The following is a 20,972-nucleotide window of genomic DNA, read 5'->3' as shown; positions in this document are numbered from 1 at the left end:
ACAGGCCTGACCAAGAGAGGCACCATTTCCAGGTGACTCTAGATCTCATGTTGACAATTGAGATTAACTATCACAAGCTCTTAACAATTTTTCTCTAAGGCTCCAATATATTTTAAAGCCTGGGGCGTGCTTGCACATGCGCACATGCGCACGCACACACACACAAGGTTTACATTCTCTTATTGATAAGTTGCTGCTTACCAGGCAACTGAGACCCTGTAAATTCCCATGCCACCCCATCTTGGCAGTAAAAAAAAAAAAAAAAGTCAGTTAGATTCTACAGAATGGTCCATGTCGGCGAATCAATCCCACACCAGTTATGTTTTAAGGGGTTATTTATTTTGGGGGGTAAAACTTACATACACCATAAACCGTCAGGAAGAGAGCAGGAGCAGGAGCCGGGAGCAAGCACCAGAACCAAGAGCCGGAACCAAGAGAGCCTGATCCGGATCTACTTCTCTTTTTAAAAGAGAAATATACCACGCCCCAATGGGCTGGTATTTCAGCAGCTATTGGCTGACGGAGCGGAAGTCGCTCCCCGCTGCACTGTGGGCTCGTATTTCAGCGACTATTAGTTGAGGCAGCGGAAGTTACTCCCACAACAGGTCCAGGACCCAGGGGTCACAGTTCCTGGTGTTTACACTTTCTTGGAATAGATACCCTCCAGCACTTCCTGATTTTCAGTGTTAGAGGAAAAGGATGCTTTCTTTTCTATTCCTATCCATCCATACTCTGACTTCCTATTTGCTTGCCGGTGGCAGAATCCTTCTTCTCAAGACCGTCTTACCTCGGAGCATTAACGATAGGCCCCACCCCTCTGAACAGGCCCTCTCTAGCCAAAGACTTATCTTCCCTTAAATTTTCCACTTAGAGTAACTTTCCTCAGTATGTACATGATCTCTTAATCAACAGCAGAGACTAACCCACTTACAATTTAAATCCAATCTTAGCTCTTTAATAGTTAGCCTTGTGTGGAAACATTTTCTTTTTCCAAAGCCTCCTAAGTCTCAACCAAAAAACAGTGTATTAAATTATCAAAGGATAAATAAAAACATTATTAAAAAGAAAAAAACAGTCCAGTTCCTGGAACTTTATTAGCCTCAGGTCCAAGGAGCCTTTACAGATACCATAGTGATATTATTCTAGCTGTGAGGACTCCTGCCACCACACAACTAAGAACCTTCTTGAGCAGGGCACAGTTTTGTAGAACTCGGTTCCCCAGTTTGACCATGAAGTTAAACCTTTTTATGAGGCCTAAAACAGATCAGAGGAAGAGTCAAAAGACTGGGTCCTTGAAATGGCATGGGCCTTAGCTATCCTAAAGTATGCACTCATGGACTCCCTGGTACTAGTTTGCCCTGACCTTACTACACCCTTTTCCCTGTAATGTACATGAGTAAAAGAAAGTAGCACTGCGAATATTAACAAACCTTGTGGCCCAGCAGTTCCCAGTTGCTTATGTGATGGCCTTCACATACTCCCAGGCAAAGGACTAAAATACCTACTAGTTTAAGTAGGTATCATCACCAGACAGAGGACTACTCACTAAAACAGAGAGGGCCTCAAAGGTAACTACTTTCCTTGTAACACATTATTCCCCTCTTTGAGTTCCTCGGCCCCTATAGTCTAACAATGGTCTGCCTTTCGTTTCTAACCACCCCCCCTCTCCAGGAAGTGACTGAAGCTTGTAAAATTGAGTATGATGTAGTTTGGCTCCACCAATCTTCTGGAAATGTAGAAAGGGCTCATTTAACTAAGAGATCTCCCTAAGCTTGTGTTCAACACTCAATAGTCTGGCCTACTCTTCTCCCAAGTACACATTTGTGATTTCACATGACTCCCAATTCTGCAACTCACCTCAGCTCCTTCAAAGTCCTTTGTAGTCATCCCTTCCTCCAGACAGACTCTAGACTAGATTCAGATATTCAGCATCTATTTCAGCATATTATCACTGAGGCAAACAATCAAGGTTGTCGCCGAGTACCAGAATAAGTACAGTGCAAGACTGAATCCACCTTCCAGAAACGACCTTTTCACATTAACCCTGGCGATTGGGTCTGCCTTAAGCCCTCCCCCACAAAACAAAAAGCCACTCAACACTATCAGAATTGGATTCTATCAAGTCCTTCTAATGTCTCCAACTACAGTCAAACTGTAAGGCCTATCACTGTGCATTTGGGGGGACATAATTAAGACTGTTTCACCAGCTCAAAAAAGCTATTCTTGGGAGGCTCTTGGCTCTTGGAGATCTGTCCACTCTTCTGGAGAAACCTAAGATCCTTCCATGACATCCCCAGAACCCAGTAAGGAGCCAAGACTCGCTGTGTCACTTTTCTGAGTTCTGCAATATACTTTTATAACCTTCTCTTCTCCTTCCTTTGCCATCTTACAAAATCCTACTCAGTTTAGAGAGTTCGTGTTAGACCAGTTTCTACAGGGAGGCTTGTTCAACTATTCCTGGGCGTAGGTCATCATTTGCCTTGAGTTATACTGCATTGGGGCCTTTTCACTGGCTTTTCAACCTCTATCTTAAAACCAACCCTTAACCTTCCCCCAACCATTCCTTTGCCTTTCCTGAGTCTAAGGCACTCAAAATCTCACATGGATATCATTCTTTTATCCAAACAGCCATGATTCTCCTGATGTGCTCTCTCCTGACCCTCCTCCCTTATATTCACACATCTCCTGGCCTGAAAATCTCCACCAAAATCTCACAGGAAGGACTCTTGACTCCTCTAGAACATTTCTTGTTTTTAACTTAGCTCTGTGACTGGTGTGTTCCTCCTGGTCACAAGCCACAAAGCTCTCAGGAGAGTCAAATGTTACTATCCTCACCAACGCCTGCCTCCCGCCATGGAGGACTGATATACTCTCCAAGCAATGTCACAGTTCTGCCCTTGAACTCCTACAACTACTAGCTCCTCCCCTCCCCAGAATTCTCCAATCTCTTACGCTTCATAGTCTTATGAGTGTATGACAGATTAGCAATGCCAAACAGGTCCCCACATACGAATTCACTGCTTCACAGTTCTGAATCATTTCCAGAAGGCAAGAAATATTTACTCCTTTGTCCATTAGTTGCCTTTGCTGATATGTCAAGGTTAGAGGAGAGGAAAAAAAGGTCAAAAATATGAAAAAGGGTCAAAAATAAGAAGAAAAATTCACTACTCTTTAGTAGACAGATCCAAACTGCTTGAAGCATAACCCCGTGATTTGTGATGTTTTATGCAAACAATCAGAGCCTAACTTATAATGCTTCCTTGAGGGAAAGTCACCTCAAATGGCTAATCTCAGGAAGGGCAAGTGGTGTTATAAATATTACTGCCACAAAATAGCAAGTGCCCCTTGAACTCTTTTTAGATAGATCCCACACAAATGGCCCAGGAGGCAAGACTAAATCATTTCTCCCAACTGCTACAAAGGCCTCCATTCAGCAATTTTCATTCATATTCATCCACACCCCCTCAGAATTTGCCTACATGCTCTGGCCACAGTATGTATTATGCTTTAAAAACCTTTATAACGATTCTAGTGTGGTAAAGAATTTTAGACCCCACCCTCCACTTTAGGCTCATCATTCCCACCCTGACCTGTGGGTCTGATCTAGGTTCGGATGGCCGAAAAGGAGAAGGTTCAAGTGCTGTTTCCACCTCTCTTTTTCGCAGGCTGTATGTCATTTTAAGACTCTTAGTTCATTGTATCTACTGTCAGATAGATACGACTCAACTGTCAGAGTGCTTCCCAATCCCGAGTTCAGTATAGAGATCACCAACTTCCTACTAGATAGCTACAACTCAAGACTGTCCGGATAGCAGACCCAACACCTGGGCTCAGCCTCAGACTGTGCTGGCCGTCTGTCTTCTCTAGCCCTTCCCCAAAGGCTGCTCACTCCTCCGGTTTGCATTGCTCATCTCAGTGAAGAATGTCACCCTCCACTTGGCTTCACAAGAATACTCTTGTCGCTGGAAGCAAAATAGAACAAGATATATCATGACAGCTTCTCTGCTATCATTAGTAGCAACAGGTTTTGTCTCACAATCTAATCCTATGCAGCCTGTAATTCTGAATGTCTCTACTAGCAGACATACAGGTAAAGTCATTGTGACAGTGACTGCAGGTATCACCTAACATCCAATTCTTTCTCTTCTTCATGTCAGAAACCCCAGTCACAAGTTTTTGGTGTAAACTTTGCCAACCAATGTAAATTATAGCGTCATTTAGTTTCCACTGCAGATCAGAGCAGTCATAGCACAGGTTTTCAATGACATGCAAGTAGAAGTATCAAATAGGACTTCGGAAAACACATCTATTAAAAGATATCTTCATTCTTTTCCTCCTCTTGTGCTCTTCTAAAGTGTGGGCATTAGTAAGTTTCTGGAGCTTCAGCACTTCCTGGATCAGGAAGAGTTACATGCTATGAATACTGGAACAGAGGAATCTTAAAAGACGCCCTGAATCTGCTCTACTGGCCCGCGGATGCTTATCTCATTTCTTGTGTGGAAAAATAAAGCTCTGTGTTTGAAGCAAATGAAGATGGACCTCTGTAACTCATAGCAGGATTGAATACTGTTAAACTTACAAGCTTGCCATTTCATTTTGTCTATACAAAGAATACTACAAACGCAAATGCTATGACTTGCACTGTCACAGAGGATTCGACAAGGAATTCATCTGTAAGAAAGAACTCTGTACGTTTTCTCCAAAGCAGAAGCAAAATGAGCATTGGGCAATGGGAAGTGCAGAACCCTTGGAATGGACAGTATGAGTACACAGTATCTACAGAGAATTTTTTAAAGATTCAAAGTCAAAGTATATTTTGTTACCACTATGCACTAGCAACATAAGCAAGTGCAGTACAAAACACTCTTCCCTTTAAAAGGTGTGTAGCTGGTCAAAGGTTAAAACAATGGTTGTTTTGACACACACACGTGTGTGTGTGTGTGTGTGTGTGTGTGTGTGTGTGTGTGTGTGTTTCAAACTGCCATCTTTAATTATTCATCCTTTTCTAACATTCTACTTTACAGGAAAGTTGACCAAGAAAACTCACAGCTACATCATTCCCTCCATGGTGGTCAGTTTCTGTTAAATCACCTGGGAAATGTAACCTCAACTGACAAACTGCCTCCATCACAGTGCCTATAGGCATGCCTGTGGGGCATTTTCTTGATTAATAACTGATATGGGAGGGCCCAGCCCACTGTAAGTGGTGCCACTCCTAGGCTCATGCACTCCTAGGCTCGTGGTCCAGCGTTGTATTAAAAAAGCAAGTTGAGAGTGTCATGGGGAGTAAATTATTATGCAGCGTTCCTTCAGTTCTCCACCTCCAGGTTCCTGCCATGAGTTCCTGCTTTGGCTTCCCACAATAATGAACTATAACCTGTAAGCCACATAAACCTTTTACTTACCCGTGTTGCTTTTGGCCAGTGTTCTATGAAAGCAACAGAATTAACTGCATATGCTCATTTGGTTCTTTCATTTTATTAAGGTTCAGAAACATTAAAGGTATTTCTAGATGCTTTTATGAAACCCACAATTCCTTTTGTACTATGTTTTGGATTTTAAATGTGGGTTTTAAATAAACAGTGATACCACAGTGATTATGAAGACAAAGAAACAGAACATGACATTTCTGTTACTCTGTATGATCAACTGGGGAAATTCATTTGTGTTTTTAAATCTTAAAGAACAAGAAAAGCTAGGTATATGGTATAATATCTTTGTTCCATGGCACACATGTGATAACTCTGAATTCATATTTCTTTAAAATAGAAATGCATTGTTCATTTCCATTAACTGTTTTTAAATTAAAGAACAAATTATGAAAATGAAGAATAGTGCTGATCATTGCATGATTATTAATGAATATAATTTTGTCATACCGAAGAAAATATTAAAAATTGATTTAGCTGGGTGGTAGAGGTGTACAGCTTTAATCCCAACATTCAGGAGACAAAGGCAGGTAGATCTCTGTGAGTTCAAGGTAAGTTTGGTCTACAGAGTGAGTTCCAGGACATCCAGGACTATACAGTGAAACCATGTCTCAAAATTTTTTGATTCATTCTAGATACCATACCAAATTTCCAAAACATTAATATTATACTTAATTTTCTTGGAAGGTCAGAAATCAAAGCTAATTAACTGAAATGCTAACTAAAACCAAATCTCTACTACCTACACTAGTGGTTAGGAGTCCAACCCAAATCATTCAAATCATTGATTTTTATACGAAATACGCTTGTATGTATATAGTTATTCTTTGTTCTTTCTAACCCAAGTCTCATCCATCTGAGTACCTTAAAAGTAATAAAAAGTAAAAAGACAAAGCACTTACAAATAATACTGGCTACACTCCGTTCATCATACACAGCATCTCTACCATTATCCCCATGAGCCAAGCCATCATTACCTCTAATCTGAACTAGTGAAATAGCATCTTCACAATTCTTGTCCTTACCCCACTATCATCTAGTCTCCAGATAAAATATAAGTCAGACCAGGACCCTCATCAACTCAAAATCTTTCAATGTCTCATCTCAGTCATAAAAAAATCCTCATATCATTTATTGATCTATTTTTCTTTTTCTTTCTGATTTCATCCAACATTTTTCTCCACTTACTAATTCCTTACCTGATGCATTTTGTTTCTTAAACAAGCAAGTTAGACTTTCTTCTGGTTGGTCCTTATATCTAGCATCCTCTTCTAAATATGCATACGAACCTTAAGTTCTTTCGTATTTTTGTTTAATTGTTCCTTAACCAGAAAGGGTTTAACTGATCTAATAATATATCATCCCATTCCCATCTCTGTTTTGTTTTCCTGAATGCTTAACACATCTTATCATATTATATACTATTTGGTGTGACTGGTTTGTTATCTCCCATCAACCTACTAGACTGTAAACTTCCTAAGCGTAATTTGTAATTTATTTTTGTTTATTACTCTTCTCTGTAACACATCTATGCAAATTCATAGTAGATAGCCTAACATTTTTTAAGTAAATCAATGTCTACAATAACACCTAGAAAATAAAGGTACTTCTATTCATGAATAAGAATAGTAAGAAAGGTATAAAAATCAGGTCCTTAATCATAGACTTGTGACTCTACACAGAATATTATTTTCATTCTAGACATAATCTGTATTTCAGTGACAACTATCATTTCCGGAGGAAGCTATAAATCGGCGTACTGAACAATTTATCATCCAACATGAACTCACAGTTAAACATCCTGCATCCACTAAAAGACAGCAATTTCCGTAAACTCTTAAACACTTCAACAATATCTTATGAGTTACATGGTAACACGTGAGTTAATTTACAACTGTCAAATGAACGGAAAAAAACTCAATGTGTAGTGTAAATAAAAGGGCCATATTACAAAATGGTGACTACATATAACTCCACATTTTTCTCTCACAATCCTTACTAGTTTACTTTTTATTTAAAAAGGTTTTCATACAATATATTTTGATCATAGCCTTCTCCTCCCCCAACTCCTCTTAGACACTTCCCAACTCCCTACCCACCCAACTTTGTTTTCTCTCCTTCTTCAACAAAAACACACACACACAAAAAAAAAACGAAAATAAAACAAACAGAAAAATAAAACCTGCACAAATTCAAACCAAACAAAATTCCAGCACTGAGAGGGAAATTTGGACATAGACTTCTACCCGTAACCAAGAAGCTGAAGTTGACACCTGCTGGTAAAGGAAAAATTCATTTTTTTTTCCAGTAGAGCATCACTGGGTATATCAATATCAATCTAGGGCAAGTCCTGTGCCCAGGAATAGTTAGTTGGTTTACTAGTTAACTTTTCTTTTCTTTTCGGTTTTTCAAGACAGGGTTTCTCTGTGGCTTTGGAGCCTGTCCTGGAACTAGCTCTTGTAGACCAGGCTGGCCTCAAACTCAGAGATCTGCCTGCCTCTGCCTCCCGAGTGCTGGGATTAAAGGTGTGTGCCACCACTGCCTGGCTACTAGTTAACTTTTATCCAACATTTACCGGAAGGAGTGTTGGTGGCCATTAATAATTTATTTAAGGGAGAGAAATCTAAGCCCCAACATATTCCCAACAGTGAACACCATGGTAAAGACTAAAGGTTTTCTGTCTCCCTGGCTAAAATAATAGTATATCATCCTTTATCAAGTGGCTATGTAAATGCTTTGTTGGTGGTGGTTTTTCGAGACAGGGTTTCTCTGTGTAGTACTCTGACTGTACTGGAACTTGCTTTATAGACCAGGCTGGCCTCAAATTTACAGAGATCTGCCTGCTTCTGCCTCCCATGTGCTGGGATTAAAGGCATGTGCCACCATGTCCAGCTGGTAAATGCTTTTATCATGGAATACTCACTGCTTTGGTCCCCTAAAATCTTATGAGTTTTTTTCTTCTCACCAAGCAACCTTTAATCCCATAGTGATTTGTGAATATGTCAGTGACTTCTTTTAAAATTGGGAAAAGTACAAATTCTCCATCAATTTGATCTGTCTCCAGCAAATGGTTGTGAGTCCTGACACGCCAATCCATTTGCAAGAGGGGGGAACTCTCACCCAGACGCAGCTGCCACAAATGACAGAACTTGCATGGAATTTTTCAGGCAACTGTTATAGCATTTGCTCCTACTGGAGAGTCTTTTCCTGATTCATTCCTTTCTACCTTCCTCAGTGCCATGTGAAACAGTAATTGGCAGAATGCTAAGGAAGGACAGTGAAGGAGAGTCAGGAGACTCCAATTTACCTCCAAAGAGTTTGTGGCCTTGAGCAAATCTGTCCCATTCTCTGTGTCCTTTGGTGTGCTGGCTAGACTCCAAGGACTCTAATATCTTTACCTGCTCTCACTTTTACTGGTTCTACAAACATTTGATTTAGCCTTGTGAGTCCCCAGGGAAGGAGAGAGTTCTGGGGAAAGGAACTAGGTAAGCCCTTGTATTTAATGACAGAAACTAGCTGCCTTTAAGAACTACTGAAAGAGGAGAGCCTGAGAAAACCCCAAGGAAGGGAGAAGGGGAGTTCCCTTGCATACATTCCTAGCCCACACCAGATTCCCTCCTTCCTTTAAGAGTGGAAACAAAAAAAGGAGTTCAAGATCAATTTTTGTGTGTGTGTGTGCCCAATTGCTTCAGGCTCTCTTGCTTTTGCTGCAGATTGTGGGTGGCAGTGCAGAAGTATGTGCTGACACGGGCACCAGAGCCTGCTGACCCAACCCAACTGCCCTCCAGTACCCCCTGTCAGTACTGAATACAAAGTCATTGTGGCCTTCCACTCCCCAGTGCCCCTAATCAGACTTGGACTGTCCCTGGCTGATTCAGAGCAGCCTCAAGATTCGGGCACCACTTCCTCTCTGCAAAGGGAAGTCATTTCAAGGTCTCCAGGTATAAAAGGGATCACCATGGCATAAAATGAGCAGAAGATGATACTAAACACACACCCACACATACAAACAAAAGCACACACTCCTTCCATCGGTGGGGGGGGGGGTCTGCTTGTTGAATTCCCATTGAGAGGATGAGGGTTTCTGTAGCATCTCTCTTTGACAAAGCCCTAAATGTAGACTGGGTGAGACCATCCCAGACAAGGATGCTTTGCAGGTCTTTCCCAGATAGCTTCCACCTGGGTGGTTCAGGGCCCTAGAGCTGGCTAGGGGTGACAGGTACGCACAGCCTACTTAAGGAGGTCATGCGGCTATCCTATAAAGCTCTCTACAGTTCTTGGTTTTGTGGCTGCTCCCCTCAACCCCTTGCCAGCCTGCTTTCATCCTGAGAGTTTTACTGTAAGACCCTTGCCTCTTTGGCATCCCAGGTGTTACCTGGGATGCTCTTGGCCACTTCATCGATCCCCCCCAGTTTGAGCCTACCCCAGCCTGGGAGGGCGGCAGAAATGCCTGAGGGAGGGGGGATGGGAGGGGTCTTTACAGGTCTGTCAGGCAAGCAGAGACTCCTAAAATGGCTACAGGAAGCTCATTGGTGTCTGAAGGACAGTGGCGAGGGCGGTGGGCAGAGGTATGGGGGCTCCTGGTGTGGAGGTTAATTCGAGGGGTTTTGCGGTTGGATTGGAGGATTAGGGCTCATGCAGGGAAAACTAGAGCTACGTGCACTCACCATTCCCGATCCGCCTCTAATCCACTGCATGGTGTCCACGAAGTCCAGCTTCTGTGAGGCCGGGTGGCTGGCGCGGGTTGTCGCGGGCTCACTGGGAGGTAGGGCTGGGCTGGAGGAAGCGAGAGCCCCAGCGCCCCCTCCGCCTCCCCTCCTCCACGGCTCTACAGCCGAATCCCCTCAGCCTGACCTAGCCTTCAGTTAGGTTGTTTCTTGCCGGCGTGCGGGCTGTGCTTCTCCACCCTGCGGCTTCCCAGGGGGCTTGACAGGAAGGAAACACGCAACTGGGGGAGGGGGTCCCAGTGAGCCGCCTTTGTCTTCCTCCAAGGCTTGCAAACTGAGGGGTTGGATGCAGGCGAGAATATAGGGGGAATAACCTCCGCCAAGGGTAAGGCAGCTGCCACCCCTGCCTGCCCTCCTGCTGCTCTCGATTTATATGCAGTTTATTGTGGGGCTTCCCAATTATGTTGACTCAGCGGAAAGTCTTCTCCAAAGTTGCAAAAGGTGTTGGGACAGTCTCTAAATATTAAGATCCTGGCCCACTGAAACCATGCCAGTGACTTCTCATGCCTCTCTCCCTAAGCCCTTCCTCTGTATATTGTCCTGTTGCCCTCTCTAGTGCCTAATCTCTTGCGCTTTTATCTGCATTACTTTCACTTTTCAGAATAACCGTGGAAAAGCAAGCATCATTATCTCCATTGTACAGAAAAATAAAAGGCGGTTTGAAAGAGGGAAGGAACCTGTATATGGTCACATAAAAAATAAAGCTCTTCTGACTTTACCCTCTGCAGCAGCTTGCCTAACTTCTTTCAGCTCACTGTGTTCTCTCCCACCCTCTCTTTTACACACACACACACACACACACACACACACACACACACACACACACCATTCCAGTAGTCTCCTTTGTATCTTCAGGAATATAGTAGGTAGTCTAAATGATGGATGAATTTTCCCTTTGCTTATTTGGCTGAGAATGATAAAAAACGTTTATCAACAGAAACTGCCCATCTTTTCATGACGCCAACTCTGGGCAATGAAACCCAGGTCTGCCCTTTTACATCTGCTGAGAGTTGAAACTGTCAGCTCCAATCACACCCATTATTATTCTGTCTGATCGTCCGTAACTCTGTGAGGCGAACAAGATGGAGTTGCCATTACTCCCTCTGTTATATGCATGTACACTGAAGACTGAAGGACATCTCTACCCAAAGTAACACAGAAAAACAAGAATCCAGGGCTCTTGGCTTGCCCCGTAATACAGGCTATACTAGAATCGCAAAAAGCTGGCTGCAGCTGCAGCAAGATAGAATTTAAAGTGTACTATCAGAAAGAAGCTCCTGGACGATATTGTCACGAAGCCATCACTAGCATGGTACACGCATAGACTTTTTGACCTCTCCTTAGTAAACCGTTCGTTTTATCCAACTCACTGTTTGGACCAGTCACAGTTGGCTGAAGACTAAGGCTTTGCTATGACCCCAGGCACTGGAGGCATACAAACAGAAGCTCAGTTGCCCTTTGCCTGGGATTCTTGACTTAAATTGGGCTTGGTTGGAATAACCTATCAGTTTCCTCCCAAGACTGGATCTACTGTGTCTCATCACTTTCTCACCCATGGGTCTTCATTTGTGCTGTGTCTTGGATATGCCTTGCCTGCCAGACAGCTTGTCTACCAGCTCATTGAGATTATGATGATTCTGTAAGAGCTACCTGTTGGAAGCTTCCCACGAATGCCACCAGAGATGAGTCCTATCTCACTCCCAATTAATATTGTCAGTTGAGAGGGATAATTTTTATTTCCTGGTTGTACAGATAAAATTATCCCTACTGATGACAAAATTTTAGATTGGAGTCCAAACCCTTAATACTGTGAACTGTTATTGTTTTTGGATGTAGGATCTTTAACGGTGTAAATAGGTTAAAACAAAACCATTCGGGTGGGCCTTTATTCAGTATAGTCAATGACTTTATGAAGATGAAATTTGCACAGAGACAAGTAGAGGGTGAAGACCATGTGGAAACCCAACTATAAGCCCAGGAGAGATTTCAGAAGAAATCAAAGTTGACTTTGAACTCAATCTTCTGACTCCCAAGATTATAAGAAAGTTAAGTTCTGGTAAACCACTAATCTGTGGTTCTTTGGTTATGGCAGCCCTAGCCAATGAATGTGCTGGGTCTATGTATGTTTTTCTATCTAGTCATTTAACTGGAATTATAATTATTTTTAATCTTTAATATTTTGAAGGAGGCAATAATAAGTTCCTGACCTTGGTATTTTCTACAACACTGAGTGGCACATAAAATGTACAACTGATTGATTTTAGTTTTTATTTTACTGTTGTTGTTTGTGTGTGTGTTGTGGTGTGTGTGCATGTGTGTGGTGTGTGTACATGTGTGTGGCTGAGTGGAATTGGGGGTAGGGAGGAACACCTCAAACCTATGACTCTGGATAGTGCATAAAGTACAGGTGGAGAAAAAAGTGGTAAAATTGGAAGTACAAAGGTAGCTAAATATGGAAGCACACACCTGTATTCCCAGTGCTTGGGAAGAAGAAACAGAATTGCCACAACTTTGACACTAGCCCGGTCTATAAAGCTACAATCCAGCTAGAATTATGTAATACGATCCTACGAAACTCAGCTGCTAAAGACACCATGTACTTAGTCATAGAACATGGAGCTATCAAGCTGTGACTGACCTGAATGCCTCATTTCACTGGCTAGCTTTTATAAATGCTGGAAGGTGCTATGTACTCTACTAGAAGAGCAAAGTAATCACCAGTTTTAGCCAGTTTTAAGTCCTGTGACTTAACAATAGTGACTGGCCTGGAAAGACACATCCACCAGTATACAGTAATGATACAAACATCATGGGAGTAACCAACAACCTTCTGATTGTACTTCAATCCCACTACAGAGGATTGTCACCATACCTGGCACCATTAAGGCCCAAGAACCTGTGGTTAAACATGTCATTAGTCCCAGGGGAGAATCTCCTACTGTTATTTTGTGAAATGGACATAGTATTGAAGCATTCCTAATATGATGATTAACAGAGACCAACAACTGGCCAAATTACAAAGATACTGTGGGATATTAGTCCTAGACGGCAATCTAGGACTATATAACTATATAACATCCTCGCCTCCATAAGGTCAGACATACGGTAGAAGAGAAAGAAAAAGGACTGCACGAGCCAGGGTCTATGGATGAATACAGTGCCCTATTGATTCAACAGGGCAGCTGCACATAGGAACTCACAGAGATTGTGACAGTATGCACAAGTCCCATGAAACCTCAAATCAAACCAAATCCCAAGATGAGGGGAGGCAGGCCTGAAGCCCTACCAGTAGCTGAAGAGTTATTGGCCGTTGACAGCTGTGGGGAGAGGGAGATCCATTTTCGTTAAGAGTAAGTCCCCTGATGAGTTGACCATATTCTAGTGGAAGGCCACAAATCGAAGAACATACCTGCAGCACAAATTCAACTTAAAGAATGAAAACAAAGGTGGGTGGTTCTAGGGGGAGTTCAGAAGGGAATTAATATGATCAAAATATATTACATGAAATTATCAAAGAATTAATGATTTTCCATTTAAAACATTTTTAAATTGGCTATAAACAGGATTATTTTGAGGGTACAAGGCTGGTGAAGTCAGGGGACCTTTAAGGGGAGATGGTCTACAGCTTTCGCCAGATTCTTTTAGACATTTTTATGTGAACTTTTAACATTCGAAAAAGCAAACAGATTAGTGAACCCTCATTTACCCTTTTGGCATTTATCTCCCAGAAAGATTTTCAAGAAAATCCACATAAATTTGTTATGTAGCAGCTTCATTCAAGATTAAAACTTTCCGGAAAATGCATCTTTGAGGGAAACTTCTTAAGGCATCCAATGTAACAGGAAAGTGAAACGACAGGCTATTTTAGAGTAGGATGCTTGCAAGGAGGTGAATTAAGCAACAGGATACTTTAGAATACCGTGTTTACAGGAGGTGAAACAATAACATGTCCTAAAGGGAGGTTAAGCACTCCATCCTTCAAGAAACTCATTAAGTTGTAACATAACACAAATATCTTCCGGAGGTTCCTGAAACTGACCAGATCCACTAGGCCCTCCCCTCCCCCCAAGAGTATATAAGCATTAGCCATTACTGAGCCTCACTTTCAAACTGAAGTGCTTAGAAGAGGCTAAGAATGAACAGAATGGGGGGAAAAAAACAAACCAACCAGGCAGGCTAAAAGAAGTAGGGACCAACCAGGCTGCCTAGAAGAAGCAAAGACCAGGAGATGCTTAGAAGAGGCCCAGACCATCTGAGCCACTGGGAAAAAAACACTCTCCAACCTGTGAAGGTGCTTGCAAATTGTGCAGTGTACCCCAGGTTTCTGATTTTTGTGAACTCTCGCCCATCATGGAATGCACTTTTTGTGATGGCAGATGGTCCGATCATGTAAGTAATCCCCTTCACCCAAGTTTCTGTAAGTAATCCCAACAAAACTCATTAGTTCACCAAGTTGGACTTTGGTGGTATCATGCTTTGGTTTCTCATCAGTTTCCTATCTGGGGTGAGTAGACATTTATTCATGTCTCCCCAAGTGTAGCATCACTCAACAGTATCTTAGCTTTTTAGTCTCAAATCAGTCTAGGAGTCTGTCAAGGATTTAAACATCACACTGTAAATGAAGCTGAAGCTGATAGCCACGCTAGTTAGCATCACCAATTTTCCAGGTCTCCGAATCCGGTTTAGTTATATCAGGTGTGTTATAACCAACTGCAACTAGTAGATGCTTCTAATGACAAAAAAAGAGACATAGGTGCCCCATTGTTAAAAGATACTAAAGTATAGAACAATCAAATGTAACATATTATTCTGAATTGAATTTTTTAAGGCCTGAATATTTATAGCTCCTCAAAATTCACATGTTGAAATTCTAGTCTTGAAGGCCATGGTATCTGGAGGGGGAACCCTTTGGAAACTGATTTGATCATAATATTAGAGGCATTGTGAAAAGGAATGTGTCTTTATAATACAACTCAAATTATCTTTTTCACTATCTCACCAGGAGCGGTAACAAGCAAGTCAGAAGGTAGACTTCATGAGACAACGAATTTTCCGCATCCTAATCTTTGGCATCCCAACCTCTAGAAATATAAGTGAAAGATTTCTGTTGTTTATAAGCTCACCCAAAATTGTTATATATACATTGCTATTTAGTCTTACACATTCATAAATTTAAGTTTATACAGTCAGGCACAGTGTGCTAAGCACAGATACTGTTTAGTGAACATGATGGACACAGTCTGTGTACTCATTGCTATTCAATAGAAAAAGAAAAAAGGTAAATAACAGCACAACTATAGACAGGGAAAAGTATGATGAAAGAGAAGGAATTTTTCAAAAGCTGCAATATGACATTTTAAATGATGTCTAAAGGCCCAAATCAAGTCATCCATATAAAAGGCAAGGGGAAAGTATTCCATGCATAGAAAATAAAAATATATACACACGTTTAAACAACTAGACTGTCTTGTGAAGTCTCGGGTAGTAGAAGCACAAAAGGCTGGAAGCTAAGAGATAAAAGGAGAGTTCTAAGAGACAAATTTGACAGAATCTAGGCCATGTAAACCATTGAAGGGCATGGAAAGAGAATTTAGACTTAGGGCTGACAAGATGGCTAAGTAGATACCGCTAAGCCTGACGAACAAAGTTTAATCTTGGGGGCCCACAGGATGGAAACAGAGAACCAATTCCTGTCAGTTTCCCTCTGACATCCAAAAAAGACCATAGCACAAGAACACACACAAATAAGCAGAGTAAAAACATTTTTAAAATAACAACACAAAGTGGGTGAGGTCTGCCTTCCAAATGTTTCCTTTGGGGCACAAGGGTCATTGCCCCCACAGAGCACTAGGGAACCAGGGATATTAAACATTCAGGGATCTCTCCTCAAAGGAAGAATGACCTGTTTTCTGCCCAGAAGATTGGAAGTGAATATCATTGATATCAATGATCTGGTGACCTTTTTGCTATCTGTGGAGGCAGACCTCACCCACCTTTTGTTATAGACGCAGACCTCATTCAAATTACCTAGAATGTTTATCACAAATTCTTTCTTCCCTAGGTCATTATCTTTAGCTCACAGTTAATAGAACCCATCCTTAGGGGAGATACTCACGTGTACTGCTGACCTCTATGCTATCTCTGTCAGAGACCACACTAGATTCTAGGCCTTTTAACTATAGAACCCACCCTTATGGTCATATGTACTTTGCAAAGGTCTTTTTACTTAGTCATGCCTTAAGCTATATTATACACATGCAATTGAAATGACTGTTGCCTGGAAACCTGAAATGGAATGATTATTGTCTGGAAACTTTTCCTCAAATTGTACTGTGTTTTAAATATACTGAAAATAAGCCACTGACATCAGACTCCCCAAGTCTGATCCAGGTTGACAAAGTCAATCTCAATCGACTTTGCATTCTCACATCTTCATGGTTTGCTTCCCTGCCTTGAAACCTGCAGGGTCCCCACACATCGTTTTACTACAAGATGGTGTGGTGGTTTGAATAATAATGGCCTCCATAGGCTCATGTATCTGAATGCTTAGTCCTCAGTTAGTGGAGCTACCTGTCTGGGAAGGTTAAGTAGGTATGGCCTTTTTGGAGGCTTATCACTGGGTGTGGGCTTTGAGGTTTCAAAAGCCCACACCAATTCGAGCCACCCTCACTCCCACCACCTGCTGCCTGCAGTAAGGATACAGAGCACTCAGCTAGTGCTCTAGCTCCATGCCTGTCACTCTGCCATGATGATAATGGACTAAGCCTCTGAAACGAAGCAAGCCCCAAAATAGATACTTTCTTCTATAAGAGTTGTCTTGGTCATGGTGTCTCTTCACAGCAACAGAACAATAGCTAAGACAGATGGTGTCTATTGTTGATGGTCAGGTATGATTTTGGAGGCAGCAAAGAGATGAATCCTATTTTCTGATCTAATCAGTTAGTCTGTCTTTTTATTGGAAGAACTGAGACTATTAATACTGAACAATGTATATTATTTCATGTTGTTTTGTTATGGTTGGTATTGTCTCCTTAACTTTTGGTTGACTGGTCTGTGGTTATATATTCCTTGTACCCTTTGTGATATTGTTAATTTTATCTTTGTGCCTAAGTATGCCTTCCAGTATCTTCTATAAGGCTGACTTTGTGGACGTAAGTTCCTCAAATTTACTTTTACTCATGGTAATTTTTCCTTTCTCCTTCAATTAAAACTAATAATTTTGTTAGGGATAGTAGTTTGGATTAGCATCTGTGGTCTTTGAGAAATTTTAGATCACTAGTTCAGGGTCTTCTGATTTTCAAAATCTTCATTGAAAAGTCAGGTGTTATTCTAATGGGCCCACCTTTATATGCAACTTTTTCTCTTTCACAGGTTTTCAATATCCTCTCTTTGTTCTATATATTTAGTGTTTTGATTATTATATTATATGCTAATTTTGTTTTCTAGTCCTATCTATTCTGTGGTATGTATGCCTCTCACATCTTAATAGGCTTATGTTTTCTCAGAATGGGTAATTTTCTTTTATGCTTTTTAGGCAATATTTTCTGTGTCTTTTACCTGGGTTTTTTCATCTATATCTATAATTTATAGGCTGTCTTTTTACAGTGACCAAATTTTCTGTACATTCCATTTTTATTTTTTTCTTTCTTGTTTATTTGTTTGTTTTTGCTTTTCTATTTTACAGTTTCTTTGACTTAGTGGTCCATTTCCTCAGTAATACATTTCATGTCTTTGAGATCTGGTATTCTCCCTATACCATTTGATCCCATCTATTGGGAGCATTTTTCTCTGAGCTCCTGGTTTTACTTACTGAGTTTGTAATTTCAAGTTTTATTTCATTTTGTTTTTTCTTCAGAGACTCAATTTTAATGTATTCAATTATTTTCTTTATTTCTTTTAAGTGTGGGTTTTTTTTGTTGTTGTTGTTGTTGAGACAGGGTTTCTCTGTGTAGCCCTGGTTGTCCTGGAACTCACACTGTAGATGAGGCTGACCTCAAACTCACAGAGATCCACCTGCCTCTGCCTCCCAAGTGCTGGGGTGAAAGGCGTGTGCCACCACCACCCATACTCTTTGTATTTTTGCATTTCTCATTCAGGTATTTGTTCATACACTCTAAGATCCTTGAACATACTTACAAATTGCCATTTTGACATCATTATCTTGTGCCAGTGAGAACAAGCAGTCAAAAAGAGCAAGCTTCCTTTTTTAAAAATCGCCTTTATATAGGCTGCCAGCAGAAGATGTGGCCTAGATTAAAGGTGGATCTTCTCACCTGAAAAGATCCAAATTCAAAGTGGGTTTTCCCACTTCAAATGACTTATTTAAGAAAAATCATTCCTTTCAGGTGTTTTGGTTTTAGGTAATTCCAGATGTAGTCAAGTAGCCAACCCAAAATAGCTGTCACACCCAACTCACAAAATACACTATGAATACTGCCTATATAGAGACAACATCAATTTTATTTAAGATATTTTAACCAAGAATATTAAAGTAGCAATGAACCATGTTCAAGGCTTAACCATATGTAGCCTTAGACCTGACAATTTCATAGAACTTTACTGTTATTTAACCTTGTCCTCTGAGCATAGCATTACTATCTTTTCAGGCCAGACAAAGCAGTGCTGAGACAATTCCAGCTGAGCACTCAGGAGGGAAATGCAATGTCCCTATGGCATCTCCCCAGGATAAAGAAGCTGCATGAAATATGGAGAGTGACAGAAGATTATAGAAGATTAAATACAGTAGTCCCCTACAGTTGTACCTTCCATCCACACCACTGTACCCAACCTTACAGTATTTTTGGTTTTGTTTTGGGAAATGCTTTATATAAGGCATACCATCTTTCCACACCATATTGGACCTTTCAGATATCTGTTTAGTGTCTCCTTAGCTGCTGATTTGTAAGAGCAATCAACATTTGCTTGAATGGACAGTGGTGGGCGTTTGGAGATCCTGTTAAGCATCTACAAATATTTTTCATTATATCAGACTATCCTAAGAGTGTCTTATGGGTTTAGGAAAGATTTGAGATATGGCATGTGCACAGGAGGGGTAAAGGGTGGGAAGTCAGTTTACACAGGAGGCAAAGGCCAGGCAGATCTGCTAATTCTTTTGAGTATTGTGGTTGTAAAGGTTCACATGATACCTGACAGGTTCATTGAGAATATCCTTCAATAGCCCATTCTGGTAGGTATAAAATAGCTGCAGATGTGCTTTATCTTAAGGAATGTTCTTAAGCAGGAATGTTCTTAAGCTCTGGTACATTTTCATGTTCTATCTTGTTCAAAATGTCCACCCTATGTGTATTTTGGTTAAAAGTGATTCCATGTGAGATTGGGATGAAAAAAAAAAGGTCAACATGTTTGTTTGCTTTCTTTTAAAGAGAGATGAGATCCTTACCAGACATACTAATCATCTATGCCCTTTTGTGTTGAAAGTTACTAGACTCTCAGTGATCTAGAGCTCGCAGCTTTGGAAGAAATGACCTGAACAAGCAGTCCAAGCAGGGTTATTATAATCATGCAAAGGAACAGAAAATCAGTATTTTCTTGTATTTTTTTGAACAGCAGTTTCTGCCTGTCTATTAAACATTGTCACAGGTGGAATCCGTCACTGTAGTAATACTAAAAATAGATTATCAACTTGAAGGTTACATCGAAGGCCTTCTAGTCAAGCCTTTTTCTGAGGTGGATAGAATTAAATTCTGCAAATGTGGCCCGGATGTATACAGCAATGAGCTGTGGTGCCCACCAATCCTGTCATTACTAGAGGCTGTGCTTGTGCAAGTGTCATTTCAGACCCCTGAGTCCTCCCCAGAATTTGAACCAACAGGCAAGTCATGTGTATCCTGTGGCATGAATGTCATGGGTGCAATCAGTTCTTTCCAGCTGTAGATGATCAGGTGGTACAAGAATGAGCATTAGACAAGAATGGATGATAACATCAATTTATGTATGATCATAGACACCTTGTGAAAGGAAATGATAGCTAATACGGCAAGTTAAAGATTTTGATCCAAGGTAATTTGCAAGAGTAAACAACAAAACACTCCCCGAAGACATAAGGTTATTAAATGGATGTCCCATTGTCAATGGTTGGCTAACTTACCATGAATTATTGTCCAGGGAGGTCCCTGAGGCTCCCCAAACAACAGTCTACTGCTATTGCTCTTTGTTGCCCATCAGAGCTAAGTGGTAAGAACACATTGCTAAAGATACTACATGCTTTGCTGTAAGTCATAGAGCACTAAAGCTGGAATTAAGTCAGAAGTTCCTTCACTAGGAATTGGTGTTCCTAGTATCTGAAAATACCATACAGCCTTGGGTAGGGGATTGTCACCAATAGCCCTACTAGGTTTGTGGGTCTTGTATGTTACACTACCTACATGCCAGACAACATCTGTCTACTGTGGTACAGAAGTGCGACTTCTATGGGTGCAATTGATTCCTTTCCAATTGGATTTAAGGACTACTCCAGAGGAGATTGTGGGTTGTGGATACAGTAGAGAATTATATCCAGTCTAGATGCTAAAGAATAAGTGCCTGTTGTTATGGCATAGCTGCCCAGTTCTCAACCACAAATGGAAGAAATAATCAAACTGCTATATCACCCACTCTAAGGCTTAGAGAACATTGCAAAAGAAGGGCTGAAAAGAATACAATAGAAAGAGCTGAAATGCTGTAGATCACTGTCCTCTAAGCACAAAAGCCCTTGTCACTTCAATCAGAACAACTTTAATTATCTAAAAGAAATCATCAACAAGATCAGGCTGGTCTGATGATTCTTCATAGAAGGCAAGGCTGGGGAAAAGGTCAT

At 41.1% G+C, this 20,972-nt stretch overlaps 1 protein-coding gene across 2 annotated transcripts in view; it reads right to left on the bottom strand.

The window, feature by feature from the left end:
- Nucleotides 1-20,972, bottom strand: part of Arhgef9 (Cdc42 guanine nucleotide exchange factor 9) — a 311,302-nt gene that overhangs the window by 150,738 nt on the left and 139,592 nt on the right. Inside the window, exon 1 of one of the 2 annotated variants that reach the window (XM_048417873.3) lies at nt 10,097-10,244. The exons of the other annotated variant lie outside the window; for it this stretch is intronic. Coding sequence (XP_048273830.1) covers nt 10,097-10,126 — 30 coding nt within the window. The 5' untranslated portion in view covers nt 10,127-10,244. Of the gene's footprint in view, nt 1-10,096; nt 10,245-20,972 lie in introns of those variants that run through there. 2 annotated transcript variants of the gene reach the window in all.

Source organism: Myodes glareolus, chromosome X, assembly GCF_982192425.1.
Source record: "Myodes glareolus chromosome X, mMyoGla1.1, whole genome shotgun sequence".
Classification (NCBI taxonomy): Eukaryota; Metazoa; Chordata; class Mammalia; order Rodentia; family Cricetidae; genus Myodes; species Myodes glareolus.
This window is presented reverse-complemented; position numbering and strand designations above follow the sequence as displayed.